Source organism: Platichthys flesus, chromosome 13 (assembly GCF_949316205.1).
Source record: "Platichthys flesus chromosome 13, fPlaFle2.1, whole genome shotgun sequence".
NCBI classification, from domain to species: Eukaryota; Metazoa; Chordata; class Actinopteri; order Pleuronectiformes; family Pleuronectidae; genus Platichthys; species Platichthys flesus.
Genome location: NC_084957.1, coordinates 5192826 through 5209676, shown reverse-complemented (window position 1 = coordinate 5209676; position 16851 = coordinate 5192826). Strand labels below are relative to the sequence as shown.

Below are 16851 nucleotides of genomic sequence, written 5' to 3'. Positions count from 1 at the left end.
CAGTGCACAGAAGGGCTGAAAAGGATTTGTATCAGTTGGTGCAGTTAAGATGAGGACATCTACTGGCCAACACTCTGTACTGCATTTCAATGGAATTGATAAATGCAAAATATCTTTGAATTGTGAGGGACGACACATTTAAACTCACGTCTGTATTCCTGGACATTTTGTTTCATGAAATCATTGTCAGTGCAAAGATGTGCAAAATACATGTTAAATGATATTGTTGTCTTTTTGTAGTAATATAGAATTTGATATGTATAATACTGTGTTTATATCGGCGGGTAGGAGGTTATGTTTTCATTTGCAGTTGGTTTCAAACTCTTTACAATGTTTAACTGTACAGGTTTATAGAGCAGGTCCGAAGCATAATATAGAAACTTTGTGATTTTCAATTAAATAGGAAGTACTCATAGTTGATAAGTCTTTGGCTTTGTTGATTACAAGCTAAACAAACAATTGTATATTTCCCTTTTTTGTAGAATTCAGAAAATATTTTAATTCTTCTATTTGCTCATGCTCATAAATTGTCACATGCTGAAAGACCTTTAACTGAGCGTTGATAGGCTGGTTTCAAATCCTGCCTCCCTCCCTGCTGTAGACCGAGATACTATAAGCACTGTGACCAGAGTGAAGACACTGTCAGGGACTGAAGAACCTTGCACACATTAAAAACAAGGTTTTAAAATATGATGGAAAATGCCTCTGTGATAACAATATTCTATCTTTCAGGTTTAAGTGAAACAATGAACTACAGGTCTGTTCTCTTCTTTCTCAGTTTGTTATGTTACTGTGTCATTTTGCTGGTAAATATAACTCTTATTGTGACCATCATCTTGGATAAAAACCTCCATGAACCAATGTATATTCTGCTTTGTGCATTTTGCATGAATGGACTTTATGGATCAACAGGTTTCTTCCCCAAGTTTCTGTGGGATCTGCTCTCTCCTGTTCATGTCATCTCTTATTCCGGATGTTTTCTCCAGGCTTTAGTACTGTACTCATTTGTCTGCAGTGACCTCTCTTTTCTTGCAGTGATGGCCTATGACAGATATGTGGCCATATGTCGTCCACTGCAGTATCACTCTATCATGTCAAAGCAAAGAGTCATGAAGTTAGTGTGTTTCTCCTGGTTTACACCTTTCTGTATTATAGGCATAAATATTTGTCTAACATCAAGACTGAAGTTATGCAGCCCGTATATTGCCAGTCTATTCTGTGTGAATTGGGTCATTGTTGCACTTGCTTGTTTCCCAGCCGCAACTATGGTTAACAACATTGTTGCTTATATCACAATACTCATTTATGTATTTCATGGTGTATGTATAGTTTGGTCGTACATATATCTCATTGGAATTTGTTTTAGCTCTCTAGAAAACAGGGCAAAGTTCATGCAAACATGTGTGCCACATTTATTCTCTCTGATCACTTTTCTTTTCACGGTACTTTTTGATATTATGAATATACGATATGGTTCAAAGAAATTGCCTCAATCACTTAAAAACTTTATTGCTATGGAGGTTCTCGTTATACCTCCGCTCATGAATCCTCTCATTTATGGTTTTAAGTTGTCTAAAATTCGAAATAAATTTCTGGGAAATATGATTTTTAGAATTAAATGAAAGTCCAAGTCCTTCAATAATACAAGAGTCTAACAAAAAGCTGATTTCGATTAAGTCGTTTCTATTGCGGTTTTATTCTCTATAAATAAGATTTAAGGTGTTTTGTGTATTTTTTGTGTAAATACTCGTGCACTGTGAAATAATTTAGCATATTTACATTATCTATTCTTAGCTGATGCTGTAGATTTAGTGTGTAATGATATCCTTGCACATCTCTGCGGATTTTTTAAGCATTATCTTTGCATTGTGCACTAAATGCATTGTGTGTATTTTATCCTCAGGTATTTTTCATGATTTAATTGACTGCAATTTCAAATTTACCTCTGTTTTACATAATTGAAATAGATAAATGTACAAAGATAAACAATGAGAAGTATAACATTTCAAATAAAACACAGCCTAAGTGCCTGCTTTGGCCGGGGCATCACAGCCGGCCAATGGTCAACACCGGCAGATTCAGACGGCTGGCTCAGTCCTGAGGGTGGAGCTGGACCCTCTGCATGTAGTCACTGAGTGGAGGATGTTATCAAAACTCGTCTTTATCATGGCCCACCCTCAAAGTAATGTTCTTGTGAGCCGGAGGAGCACGAGACTCGGAATGACTAAGTGCTCATCGGCACGCTACCGGAGGTCATTCCTTCCTGAGGCAGTCCAGTTATACAACTCCTTCATCGGCACTCTACTATACTACTCCTGATAATCTACTGTTTCACACATGTTTTTTTCACTTACTTATTTTAATTGTGGCTTTTGTATCATAGTTTTCATCTTTCCCGATAAAAAGCAATTTCCTTGTGGGGATAAATCAAGTTTTTCTTAATGTAGATTTGTAATGTAGATTTGTCATTGCAGAGGTAATAACCAATGCTGCATCCACCCACTTAGTGGTGACCAAGACACGTTGGCTTCACTTTTAAGGAGCCTTATATACAGTCTATGGGTGGGTCTAAGCAATCAGATATAAATAAACTTGTTGTTTTATTTTTTATTGTTGCTTCACTTTGCATCCTTTACAAGACTGTTTTTTATTTGTATACAGTGTGATTCTCAGTGTCAAGTTTATAAAGAGGTGGTGGACTAGTGGCAGAAACTCGGACTATGGGCAGAAAAGGTCTCTGGTTCGACTCCACGGAGAGACAACAAAAAGACGAACCTGGATTGATCTGTCCAAAAATCCAAGAGGATTCTCCCTACCCTGTCTAGTGCCCCTGAGCAAGGCACCTGCTCCCCGGGCGCCGTTAATGGCTGCTCACTGATCTGTGTGTCCTGCACCAGTTGGGTCAAAAGCAGAGGTTACATTTCCCTACCTGCAAAGTGTGCCTTTGCATGTCTGTGCATATGTTTGGGACTAATAAACGCATCTTAATCTTAAACCGTTTCAAACGGGTCTCGATTGTTCATGCTTTATTTCCGCGTTGGTTTTTCCTTTAGGTTTTGTTTTGAAAATCTCGTGCCGAAAAAGGAAACACAACTTTTCTGAGCGAGAACGAGAGAAAAAGAGCGAGAGGGCTAGAGAGAGAGCGAGAGAGCTAGAGAGAATGAGAGCGAGAGAGAGAGAGAGTCCTGAGCTGACCGAGCTGTGCCGCCTCCACGCCACACGGCGGCGGTAGCGCACCGTTCTCCGGGCCGTGGTGGAGAAGAAGCGGGGGGCCGACTCTCGGACAGTGAACACTGCGGTACATGCGACAGCCGCTCAGCCCATGAACGCGTTCCTCCCGACAGCGGCGACGACACGGAGGAAAACAGTCGTGTGTCCGTGGCAGAGTGAAGCGGTGGAGACGAGCCCGACGCACCCGGAGAACCGTGACTTCTTCTCGGCGCCGCACCAACCGTGAGTGGCCTCTTCCCCCCCCCCTCCGGCGGTGTTATTTAGCTGGGCAGCGGAGGATGAGCGGAGCGGGGCTGCGAACACGATTCGGGTTCCGCTCGTGTTTTATGTAATATCGGTGCTGGTGATGCTCCCGGAGCTGCGCAGGCGGGCGCTGGGACTCGCCGGTTGACACGACGCCGCTGGTTTGACGCGACCCTACCGCGGGATTAACCCTCGTGTGTGGGTGCGCAGCGCCGCGGTCGGGTCTGTGGCTCCATCTCGCCCCCGTGGTTCACCCTGTCAGAGTGGCCCGGTGGTGGAGCTCTGCCCCGGGGACCGCAGCGCGTACGACTATCGCTCACACAGTCTCACAGCCGCTATGCTAGCTGCTGATGCTGATGCGGCTGCAGGTCTGTGTTGTGCAGGTTGAACTGAGCACGAGTCAAATCCACTCCTGCATTTGCACAGCAGAGAAAGAGAGAGTGATAGGGGAAACAACTGTCAATTCATCTGAATCCACCGATTTAAATGGAATCAACTGGAACCAGAGATGACATTTTGCTGTAATTGCTGCTAATTATGGCATTTCCCACATTTCCCCCCTATAATAAAAAATAGACCTGCTCTGGTAACACTGGGAGCATGCGGGGAGAGCAGCCAGTTTTCTTTTTACTCTCTGAGTCAGATTGAACCATCAGTTTTCTTGTCCTGCAAAAACCTTCCAATTCTCAAATGTGTCCATAAGGGATTTACACAAATTATGATGTTATAATTATGTTATAACGTGCAATTTACTTACCAGCTTTGTTGCTGCAAAAAATGACCTTTTTTTTTTTACCAAGGAGTGACGCCAGTATCTGTTACTGCTCTTCCCAGATTTGCACTGAAGCCACGTTTTTATTTAAAAACTTAAATATTCTCTTAGAATAACTTCTAAATCCATCATAACGATCATCGCTATAACACGTGTATCCAGTGGCCACAAGAAGGCACTCATCCATTTGTTATTCAGCTGCTTTTAATGTGAAAAAACTCAGTTCTTCATGTTATGCAGTGCACTAAATTGTGTTTGATCCAGCAAATAGACAGACCGGGACAGAGCCGAACTGTACCCCGACCAACACTGATGTTTTTAGATTGATTACAATATCAGAATATGAATCATCTAAAGACGTCTGATCGTGACGAACGGACTTTGTGCAAACTTAAATCTATTTTCCTATATCTTGGCATTTCTGTGCTGACTTTTAACTACAGCGACACCAGTATCTATTTGAAATAATGAGCTGATATCAGCAGCCTAATCGATCTTGCTCAAATTAGAACAAAACCTGCAACGTTCATAGAGAAGGAATGTAAATCTACACCTTTCTCCTATGTGGTGTTCAGTGAAACATCTGAACCTCTGGTGTTGTATTAGGCTCCTGATAAACTTAAAGAAAAAATGTTATTTAAAAATATGTAGCATTAAACCTAACCCTTATTAACTAGGTTGAATTTTGATGCTTCAAAGTTTTGGATATTCTTCTCCTGATGAAGGGAAATGCTTTACAGTGCAGTAACAACATCTTATTAAGGTTAATGCGGATAAATAAATGAATGACAATCAAATTTAGCCACTGACTTTTTTAGTAGGCAACTGGTGTGCTCAAACTGGGCCATTTCCCACAACAGGCACTCGCTGGCAGCTACGACAAAGCTCCAAGTGTTTCATCTCCAAGGGACAGATGCCTGTTAGCCACAGTGCAAAAAGGCTTTCACATACCACACAAGTCCCACTGTTAATTCTTATGTTTATACTGGCAACTTAACATTCATTTCCCAAATCCCTGTTTCACTGTGTGTCGTCAGTGCTGGGAGCTGGGGTAGAGTAAGGCTTTTTTTTTAAGGATAGATCCCTGGAACTTGACAGGTTTCAAATCCTCTGGGAAGACGGCAAGTGCTTGTTTTAATCTTATCAGACTCTTAGACTTACATGAAGAAGGCACTTCATTAGGAACACCTTGCTGAACCTAATGCAATCTAACACGACAGTCCAGCAGTAAATCCCACCTCTCACTGGCTATAATGCTCGGCTAGTGTTTGAGGGGGGGTGGGATCAACCTTATGGTCATTTTCCAGGGGTTGCTGAGTTGCGTTGCACTGAAATGTGAATATGTTATTTTGTCCTGCCCCTTTAATATCACTGATGGTGGGCTGACGAACAGGAAAATCACCTCATTTGTACTGGTAGCAATTACCCTTGAATCAAGTGCAATTTCCTTTAGAGGGTTCTCCATTCCTAAAGCGAAGTCAGCAGTGAGACTTGGCGCCGACGAGTCGCACAGACTCATATTTTCCTTCAAACAACACAATGGGTTATTTCTGCAGAACAACAATCCAGGTGAAAGCATCAATTACTTGTTTTCACTTAAAGAAATTATGCGTAATGATTGAATCTATTTGCAGCTGTGTGTGTGTGGGGGGAGCAATTTGACTGATTTGCTGAGTTAAAGGGAGTAATTGAGGTATTTGCAAAATCCGAACGCTGTAGTCAGCTAAAACAAAGCAGTGTCAGGGCCAAACCAATCAAACACTGCGCAAAGCTACGTTGAACCTCACTGTATAAAACTGCGGCCTCACTGTTCCACCTGCTGAGGGGACGAGTTTAAAGTGTCGAGAACGGCTTAGACCAGGGGCTGAGGAAACCATATTGGATTTTACTTGTGTGTGTGAGTGTGTGTGAGAGAGATCGAAGTTCACTCAGCTTTGCTGCATTGTGCCTGCATGCAGCTGCGATGCTGCACTGGTTCTACGTTAGTGGACTCGTGTGGCTGTAGAGACGCTGCTACTGCTGCTCCTGCTGCTCCTGCTACGGAGTTAAAGAAAGAGGACCCTGCTGTCCTAGAACAGAGGCCACTAAAACCATAACCATCTCTAGGGGCATGCACAATCGTCCAAATGATTAAACCTTGCTTCCCTCGCTGGTCGGTATCAGAGAGACTGCTTTGCTAAACTAATTTTTTTTTTTTTTGGTGATGTTGAGATATGTTGCAGCCACCCGTGTCGAGTCATGGCTGCAGTCCTGGCAGACAGCAGCTCCCTCCTCTCCCTGTGCTGATGTAAACAAGCAAGGTGGAGAGTGTGACATCCTTTAAAATACAGTTTGGTATTTTAATGTTGAAATTAAAACATGGTTGTGTGCAGTCAGAATAAACTGGCATTGAAGAGCTCTATCCGAGCAATGCTTAACTAACTTCATTACAGGAATTTGGGCGTTAACCTGGAAGAAAAGAAGGCGGCTGGTGCTAGCATTGTTAACATTTAGCCACACCATAAAAAACTATAAATTACATTATTGACCGCTTGATGCTGTGATCCAGATTACACTCTCCTCAATCTTTACGGCTTTCTACGTGGTTTCGCACTTTTCGATGAGTCGACAAGAATAAATTACAAAATAAAGGGAAATTAGTCATTAGGAACCTCCCTTTGCCCTTCACACAGCCCCATGTTGACAAAAGCAGCATCTGTCATAGATCTATATATTCCCTGCCCAGAGGACATTGTTGTTTGAGCCGTGATGCATACATCATGGGGATAAGGTTCTATAAAAAGACAGTGGAATTCTCCAGGATTTGCAGGCCGATGGGTGCTGATGAGAATGCGGATATGAATAAACCACACAGGCTCAGTATCAGTCATTATTGTGGTAAGCTGCAGTATAGATATCCAATTACTCCGTTGCCATGATGTAAGTGTTGTCACCTTCTGTAGAAATAGGCCCACATAAAATATGACCTGAACCCCTATACCTGATAATGAACCTTCTTGATTGGACACCTTTACCCCCATATTTGTGTCTCTAAGCTGGTTGGCTGTTTTCATGACTGACACACCTTCAGGAATTCTGCTGTTTGCTGAAATGATCATCCGCCACACACCGAGTTCTGTGCAAATGGTTCCCTCGGCGAGAGGAGAACCTCCTAGATTGCCCAGTACATGTTTGCAAGCAAAATATTTGAATGCAGAGGTTAAATGATGGGTCAATCGCTCTGGCTGCCTCCGCTCTGGATGTCCTGAAACTATTTGCTTTCCTCTGTAGGACACTGTTAATCCTGCAAAAAAACAGATGTAAGCCTGGTCTTATCATTAGTGCATTAGGCCCACGTGTAGCTAATTTGTCTTCCTGTAGCTAAAGAGTGATTATTCAGTGTGTCAGGAACAGTAGCATGAACAGAAATGTGAAGGGGAACAACGCGTCTGTCTGCAGGTAACAAATGGTTCTTCGGCTAATGGCGTTCCAATTACAAGTGAGAACGTTGTGTCACCAGCACAAGCACTTTGGAAAAATTTGAAATGAATACACGGATAACAATAGAGACATACTCTTGACTTCCCTTGTTCGGCTTATCAGTGGCCATTTGTGGCTAACAACCATTCATCCTTTGTCCTGGGGACTTTTCCTGAAACACACCAGGCTTCCTGTTTTCCTCCCTCTCACTTAGTTATTGATTTAAGTCAACATCAGCTTGTATTTCATGGTGTTGCATCAACTGATCAGGCCTGTGTGACACTTCACACAACTGTTCAGTCTCCCCACCTTCCTGTCTCTGCTGCTTTTGAGTTGCCCAAAACCAAATATACAAAAAAGCTCTTGTTGTCGTCAGACTCTGTGTTAATAGGAAAAGATGTACGTTTGGGGTTTCTCCTAACCTGTAATCGGTTTAGAGTATAAAATGCCTTCAGCTCTAAATGACAGGCATGACATTACTAGCCAGTATGCAGTATTTGTAGTGGTCCCAGTCCTACAGAGAAGATCTCTCATGGCTGTTGTGGTGATATAAACCGGGGGGAATTGTTTACCACAATTGTACGTCCTGAAAGAGCCGGCAGTTCTACCTGTTTCCAAAAGAACACAAGGATTTGAGACCTCTGTGATTATGAAATATCTCAAATTAACTTTACCTCAATATCCTGTTAGTGTTTTGGCCCAGATTTAGCCATATTCATATTTTTGCCATTGGCATTTTTCAGAGTCCAACCTCTCAAGGCAAAAAAAAACCTTTAATGGGCAATCAGGGCCAATGGTGCCCCTTTCTTATCGTTCATACCCAACAATTACACTAAATCACTATTTTCTGAAGTACTCTGATCATGCAGTAACCATGTTTCTGTTCAGTGACTCTGAACTGCACCCGCCTGGTGTGAACATGTGGGTTAGTTGAAGTGATAATAATGCTCTTCAGTTTAACACAAAGAAAAGAGAGGAGATTGTATTTGGTTCCTGTTGTGACTCCCTCATAAAGTTCCTTCTTATTGAAATCCACACTGGAAAAGTCACACTGGAAGATGTCAATCAGGTTATTTATCAACATTTGGGTGCATTGTTGGAAGATCATACTGAAAGTGACGGACAAGGCAAAGAATGAAAAAGTATTTTGAGGCAAGCTGATAGATTCTTCTGTTTTTTTTATACGTCTGTGCTCGTGAGAGATCTACAGTATCATAATATCATACGCTGGAAGTGTTCGTCCACTACTTAAATGTCAAAACTGATTCACCAACTAAGACTCTGCTCAAAGATAGTAGGTCAACATCCTGCAAAACTATGAATCATCCTATCCCTATGATATACTGAGGCTGGCCAACAACATAGTCCTGAACAGTACAGAGAAACTGCTTCCATCAAATATAAATATACAGGGTTAGACGATTTGATAAGCACAGACTGAAGCATTCTCTGTCATGCACCAGTCAGTCTTAACATTAGATATGGCACCAAATCAAATGTATGTTGACTTTAATATGTTTTTGTGCTGCAGCAATATTAAGTTAAAAGCACATGTCATTGTCTGTTGATAGCTGATATGTAGCTGATATAATCAAAAAAGTTGCATACAAACTTGAACGACACAGATTTACATCTGTACTTTTGAAATAACTGGTTTAAGGCTAAATAAATAATCACAGTCAACCTCGTACTGTGAGCAACGGGATCTTATCTATCACAGATTTGTCGTAATATTAGAACCTGAAAGGGACCTATGGCGAATGTACTTGAACCCAACATGCATTCATTAATTTTCATAAAGACTGACCTGATATGAGGGGGAAGCAGAGAGAGACCTCACCAGCATGATGTGCTATAATTCAATTAGGACAATTAACAAGTTGTGACGGAAGAGAGCAACAATATGATAATAATAATACTTTTGGTTCTACTAAAATACTGAATAATGTCTTAATTAGACAGCAGTAGTAACTGAAAGTGAAAAATATTAAATATATTTAATATATATAATATAAATATAATATATAATATTAAAGAATAATATTTAAACCAGACAATTAAAAAATACAAAAAAATTGGCAGAATAAATATGGGAATTGAATCAACTTTGATAAAACAGGAGAAAGAGGATGAGAACACACTTGCTGTTTTCATATGAATTCTTAAGTGGTTGGGATGACTTGAATGAGCGACTTTGTAAAGCACTTTTTCGTGCTCTCTTTGAGAAGCTCATTTGGATTACAGTGTGTGTGTCATGCAGTCATGTCACTTTCACGAAACACTGAGGCTACACATGACCTTGCTGTGACCGGGACAGTCAAAATTTGTGCTACCCTGCTGTTGTTCTCCACCCACTTCTCATTAGAATTGAAATAGATTTTTGTTACCCACTTAATTTTGCATGAGTGGCCAGTTTCAATCAATTAATCAGTCCGTGCAAAACAAACTGAAATAGATCAAGTTTGCTCGAGGCTTTTATTGTTAACTACGAGCCTGTTCAGTTTGGAAGAGGCATGAAGTAGATGTTGTTAGAGAGTGTGTTTGTATAAAAGTCATATTGTCACACTTGTGTACATAATGTATAAAACATGCCAATTTTGATGCTTTTAGATTGTTGTTAGTCTTCCGTGGCAGTTGTGTTTGTCCCTATTAATTTGAATTGCAAACTGTTTAGCTGAACCACTGGAAAGTAAAGGGTCAAAAGGGTGTAAATTTATACATGGTGTATTGCACAGATATAATGATGGTGTGAGCCAGCCTTCTTCAAGGCTTGGTGCTCCCTTCACGACGTAGAACCTTGAGTGTTGGCTCCTTCATAACCAGTGTTGCCATAGTTACTTTGAAAAAGTAACTTAGTTACTTTACAAGTAACTTGATTTTAAAAGTAACTAAGTTAGATTACAAGTTACTTGATTTTAAAAGTAACTAAGTTAGATTACAAGTTACTTTAATAGTTACATTCAGCAGCTGCCGACAACACACCTGCCGCCTCAACATAAAAATGACAACTGGTTTGGCCAACACTAACTTTTTTAGACACCGCCGGAGCCCCCCCCCCCCCCCCCCCCGGCGAACGGCGCTGTAGCTGAGGTGATCGCGAGAAGAGCCCGACACACGTCCAGAGTCGCTGCCGCCGACTGCCGTGCCCGGTCCCCTCCTACCGGTGCCCGCCTTTCGCAGCGCCGACGGACACCGCCCCGCGGCATACTAGAAGGACAGCCCCCGCACCGCGGACGAGCACCTCCCCCCCTAAAAAAACGTTGAGGAGTGCTGCACACCGAGCCTCCAGCGGCGTGGTGAGGAGGGTGACGGGGCGACTGCTCCCCCAGCCGCAGGACGTGCCCAGCGGTTTAACCACAAATACCGAAATAGTAATGGAAGGTGACTTGGACAAGTAACTTTAATCTGACTACTAGTTTGGAAATAGTAACGCGTTAGATTACTCGTTACTGAAAAAAGTGGTCAGATTAGAGTAACGCGTTACTAAGTAGCGCGTTACCGGCATCACTGTTCATAACTGGACATTCACACTCGTGCAAATGTGAACGCAAGAGTTAATTGTTGTTTGCAGGTTTTGAAATCCGGTATATCTCTGCATTGAAAGCAGTACACAACACACAGCATCTCAGAAAAAGGCCACCACCATTTCAAGTAGTTTGTTAGAGGCCTGGCAGTCAATGGTGAGATCTTGTAGATTGGGTCATCTTCGAACTGCAGCTTTCAACATATAATACTCATAGTTTACATCAGTACCAGAATACTGGCTGTGATTTTGTAGAGTGGTGTGATACAGTGAAGGGGTTCGTTGCAAATACAGCATTGTGACCCCGGCTTGCATGACTGAGACAATGTGCACCTCCCTGAGGGGGGGGCAAATCAAAACAACCCCATCAACCCTGTCACCAAATTGTGGCGAGTCGGAAGCCGCAGGTTGGGACCATTATTTGTGCTGTATACGTTAAGATTTGACACAGACAAAAATGTAGATGCTGGCGGGGGGTAGAGCTAGTGAGTTCCAAGTGAGTGAAAGGACAGACTGTGTTTTTTTTTTCTTTTTTTAAAGACATTTTGTAAGTTCTTTTTAAAGACACTAGAGATGAGTTCTCAGTGAAAACGGAAGAAAGGGCTAATGCACATGCCAGACAAGGTTAGCATCAGAGCGTGAATGTGACATTACGGTCAATGCCGTACCCACACACACACACTCACAAACTCACTCACACACATGCATGGACACACTCGCATGTTGGCACAACAAAAGGTAGGGCAAGGCCCTCATGCAACCACCAGGAATACACTTGACCATAGTTCACAGGACCACTCACTGGCAGAGATGCTATATAACTGATGTTACTCTCTGTACATTAAGTATTGTTTGCGTACATTTTCCATGAAGTGCTAAAAGCAAATAGTCAGTTACATTGAAAAGAAATGCAATATTTAAGCTAGAACTACACAACTATTAAACACTGCCAGATCCCTTCCTCAAATATGTATGTATATATATATTAATTGTTTATATCCATTTCTGTTTTTCTTTCATTGTAGACTTAATGTCTACAGGATCATCCAAGGCATAGGTCAACAATAGGTGGATTTGGATCTGGACCTGACCCAGATGCCATTCTGTACGAACCCAGACCTACTATTACATTTTGACGGACCATTACTACTGAACCTGCGCACCTTTTTAATGCAGTTATGGTAGTCTTATTTTAACGTGCGCAGCTTTTCTTGTCTTTATGGTAGTAAATCCTGGCAGCAGATGGTAGAGTTCATTTTTCTCACTGAACAAGAGAAAGTGGGAACAAGAGAACAAGTGTTGCATTTTTTTATTTTATTTTATTTTTGAGAGATTAATCTATAGGTGCAGCCCTAGTGAACAGCTCTCTGTGCAGCAGGATGAGGGGGACTCCTGGGCTCTGTCCTCACCATGTCTTCAACCACAGGTCACACTGTTAAGATGTAGATGGGGCAGAATGTTTATCTATGTACTTTATACTTCGGTAGTCTAAGTACATGATGGAAGGAACCTCCATTTTCATTCTCTCTCTCTCTCTGTCTCTCTCTCTTTCTCTCTCTCTCTCTCTGTAGCTACTCTTCTTCATATTTAAATACAATAGTAAGCTATCTCACTGGCACTTAGTTACTGTAGGTAGGAAATATTATTAGTCATGGTAACAGTTAATGTTGTTGTACTATCTGAACTAACAGCCTTACTCAGCTAATATGTGCTAAGTGTTATGCCAGGACCAAATAGTGTTATTAGTTAAAGTCATTAGGGAAATAGAAAACTTAAATAGCCCCACAGAGATCTCAGATTATTGTTGCTCTGTTTTCCCAAATTGATAATTTCCTCTCCACATCCTCTGTTCAAGTTAAGATTAATTTGAAATTAGCAAGTTTGAAATAACTAAAGCCAATAACTCCACCCATGAGAAATTTCTAAATGAAGGAGGAGAAACAGTTTCTACTCAGTAGTGTGAAACTTAACATTAATGTGAAATAAAGAATAATAGCCCATTCTTCAAAATACAAACTCATACGCCTAGTTTTGACTTTACACGCAGAACAACAACATTCCATTGCATAGCATTCACACAATCCCAAAATGCAGGTACAATAGCCCTGCTCTTTCATTCACATGCCTGTACTTGAGACAGAAGTGTATCTGTCATTGCCTTTTACACAAGCTCGCTGTAGATCGCTAGGATACTGGAGAAAAAGCCACTGGCCCCAGGGCATGGCTATAGTGGGCCGCCGTGTCTGTCAGTAGAGCCACTATGAGCTTGTTTTAAAAGGCATTCTTTGTGAACATACGCGCAGAAACAAACATCCACACAAATGTTCACTTCATAGCAGTTCACTGTGTGCGTATCACCCCCCGAAAACATGGATTGTGTCATGATGTGGCTGTACATGTATTCATAGTAGATTAGGCTAAGCCCATCAATAATGCAGACCACACGGAGGAGCTGTGAAAACACCCTTCTCTTATTTTATAAGCTCTACTCTACAGTTTGGCTTTAAAGAACACACGGTCGGACAGTAAATCCTCTACCCTGGAACATCAGATTGTTCTCCAAACTTCTGAACGTCTTAGGATAGTTTGAAGCACATTACTGGGAATGACTGTAAGTTGTCCTCTCTTGTGCTCGCTTGTCTTTTTCTGTAATCATCAGCCATCTCTGTTGCCGTCTTGTCCTCCATATTCGATGGAGCTCTGCACACAGCCCTTTGTGATATGGCTATATATAGAATGAAAAGGAGGAGCAAGATTAAGAAAAAATAAAGAAGAGCCCGTTTAGTGTGTTGTCCCAGGGAGTTAGCCCCGACGCTCCTGACTGCAAAGGGTTAACAACGCTCCGATTTGGCCAGTAGACTGTTTTCGTCTGTGATGGACTGACTCAGGGTGAAGAGGTCTGGCCTCAGCAGTGTGAGATAGACTTCCTCAATTAACCACAATAACTTCTGGCTAAATGCCCTTTGTGAAAGAACAATCTTCCCAGCACCTACCTCCCTTTGCTGTCATAGCTATGACGGTCTGCAATTGACTGAACTGTTTTGTTGCTGATGGGTATCGATAAGGTGACAATTTTATTTGTTTTAGAATTCTCCCTCGAGGGGCCTTTGAGGTCCCTGTGCACCACCAGGGAAATACCTGCATAGTGTTTATCAGTAGCAACAGTTGACTTTTTTTAATAACTTTTCATATCAAGTCAGACCATCAATGTTCCTGGCTGAAAACGTTTTTTGACAGAATTAAGATAATGTGACCAGTATAAAGTATGACATGTCTCAGCCTTCTCTTACATGAAGGTAAATGATTAACATTTAGAGCCAGAGTCTGCGCAGCATTTGAGCCGCACTACTGAGGTTGCATCGATACGCCCAGTCAAACTGCGCTGTCAATCATCATGTCTCTTTCTTTGTCTGATAAATTATGAGATTTTCAACATATTCTTTGATTTCTCAGAGAACAATGGATAGATCTGGTTGAAATAAATGATTTATAGGTGATTAATATTTATGATATCCCAAAAATAGTGTTGATCCAGTGAATTTAAATATAGTTGTATAAGGAGGCTGCATTGGCAGAGGTATGTGCTCTTACACAACTGAATTTGTGTGCTCAGCTCTTCACGTAAATCCAGTAAACAGTGTGCCAGAGCCGATAATATCAGGGCAGGCCTCCACACTGAGTGGATGAAGAACTTAGTTCCTCCCTGGTGTTCTGTGAACTGATAGAGATGCTCCATTGGGACTCAACATGGTTGGGGGGGTTGCTGGGTGCAGAGCGTAGCAGGTGCTATCAGCCCATGGGGGCATATTTGTGTACTCATGCCCACTCAGTAGGAACATTTTAATTTGATCCCTTTGTTTCTATAAAACAGGTCAGGATTCGTTCTCCCCCTGGGCATTTTGTGTCAGAACTCTGTGGTGTTGCAGGAGAGTTGCAGCTTCATGTATTTTACTTTGTCAAAACATATAATTAGCTTTTGGTGTTCCTTAAGTTCTCTGTGTAATTGGTTTGATCAACTAGGAGGTCTTCCATTTTTCATTTAGGCCACATGCTTGCAGGATCACACTCTATCGCAGGCAGCGTCGGGATCCGTCCAAAAGAAAAACAAAAACATGACGCCATGCAAAATAAATCTTGCTTTGCTGGCTGTGGTATTACGCTAATGCACCCTCATTCATTCTGAGGATAATTGGGACAAGTGCTTCAGTTGATAGAATGTTTTTACTTATCTTTGGCATGCAGTCTGCGTTTGCCACGCATAATGACAGTATGTTTTTTTTTCAGTGTCGGAAAATCCATGTGCGTCAGAGTGGAATGTTCTCTGGTTTCTGTCTCGGCGTGTCCAAAGTCGCAGGTCATTTTCTCAGCAAAAGCAAAACATCAAAACAAAAATACGAGATGTTATTCCTCAGTATCCCTGTATGTTTCGATGTTGGATAAAGAAAAAATTAAAACACGTGTTTGTGATGCTAGATTTATATCTGTTCCTTTAGACATGTATAGCCATATATGGTTTATGCACTCAAATCCGTGATTTGTGTTATTCTTATGATCACAGACCCGGTGAATAATCTTTTCCCAAATAGACCATAGTTAGTTGGATATAGTTTACTGGTTGAAATGTCTTTGCAACCAGTTGATAATTCACTAAGAACCGATGAGTCCTCATTGAATACTTAAAGGATCCTGCTAATCCTTCTGGTATTTTTCAACATATTAGTTATAATATTAGTTTTCATCACACTAAAAATATCTGGTTTCATTGCAGTTACGTCTTCTTTTTATATAAAAGGAGACCTATTATGCTTTTTCAGTCTTTGTGAATGTATATACGTTGTGCATGGCTCAAAATCACAAAGTCCTTAGAAGATGGAGCTCCTCTCTCCCGCAGTAAACAAACCGTTTTCCCTACACATTTTCAATTAATTACACCTGTATAATTAAAAATAATTGTCAGTGTTGTGTTTCATTGCCGTGTCGTCTGTACACGGCATTCGTCTTGACGTAATGGAACTCTTCACCAGATGGCCAATCAGAGCCGACTGGGATTTCTAGCGAGTGGGGGTGGGAGCTGAATCCGGCTGCGAGAGTCTCTGCTGCTGCGGCAATGAATAGAATAAAGCTGCTAAAGCGTTTTCTGAACACATATTCAAGTAGTGCCCCAAAATAAAAATATGAACCCCAAAACAAGCATAATAGTTCTTCTTTTTAATGTCGCCCTATGCATACGTCCTAGATATGTCCTCGTCGAAGCTCTCTGAATAATCATGGCACCCTGAGAGACCTCTTCCTCTCTTTGGTCTATTCTGAAAAATATGTCGATTACTGTTGAGATTCTGTATCAGGATTAAAACATGACAAAAAAATAAACCAGCTGTACCCGTTTGTCTGAATGTTCCTTTGCACATCTTCTGTTTCCAGTCTACAGTGTGTGTGTGTGTGTGTTTGTTTTTGTGTGTGTGTTTGTCTGATTTGTTTTTCCCAGTTACTGCAGTTTTGGTCCAGGTCCGCTGTTCTTTAGGACCACTGTCCTGGCTCATTCGTTCAGTGTGGTGTACATCTTGCAGCAGCAGCACTCACAGCATCACATTCACAAATAAACAGTATTCCTCACTATAAGAAA

At 41.5% G+C, this 16851-nt stretch overlaps 2 protein-coding genes across 2 annotated transcripts in view; both read left to right on the top strand.

The window, feature by feature from the left end:
* The first annotated feature begins 689 nt into the window (after nt 1–689).
* LOC133967513 (olfactory receptor 11H6-like) lies at nt 690–1622 on the top strand. Its single transcript, XM_062403015.1, has one exon. It carries the CDS (start codon nt 690–692, stop codon nt 1620–1622), a length of 933 nt encoding a protein of 310 aa, XP_062258999.1.
* A 1628-nt stretch (nt 1623–3250) lies between these two features.
* Nucleotides 3251–16851, top strand: part of adarb1b (adenosine deaminase RNA specific B1b) — a 104702-nt gene continuing 91101 nt past the window's right edge. The window contains exon 1 of the mRNA XM_062402813.1: nt 3251–3453. The gene's annotated coding sequence lies outside the window, so the exon portion shown is untranslated. The remainder of the gene's footprint in view (nt 3454–16851) is intronic.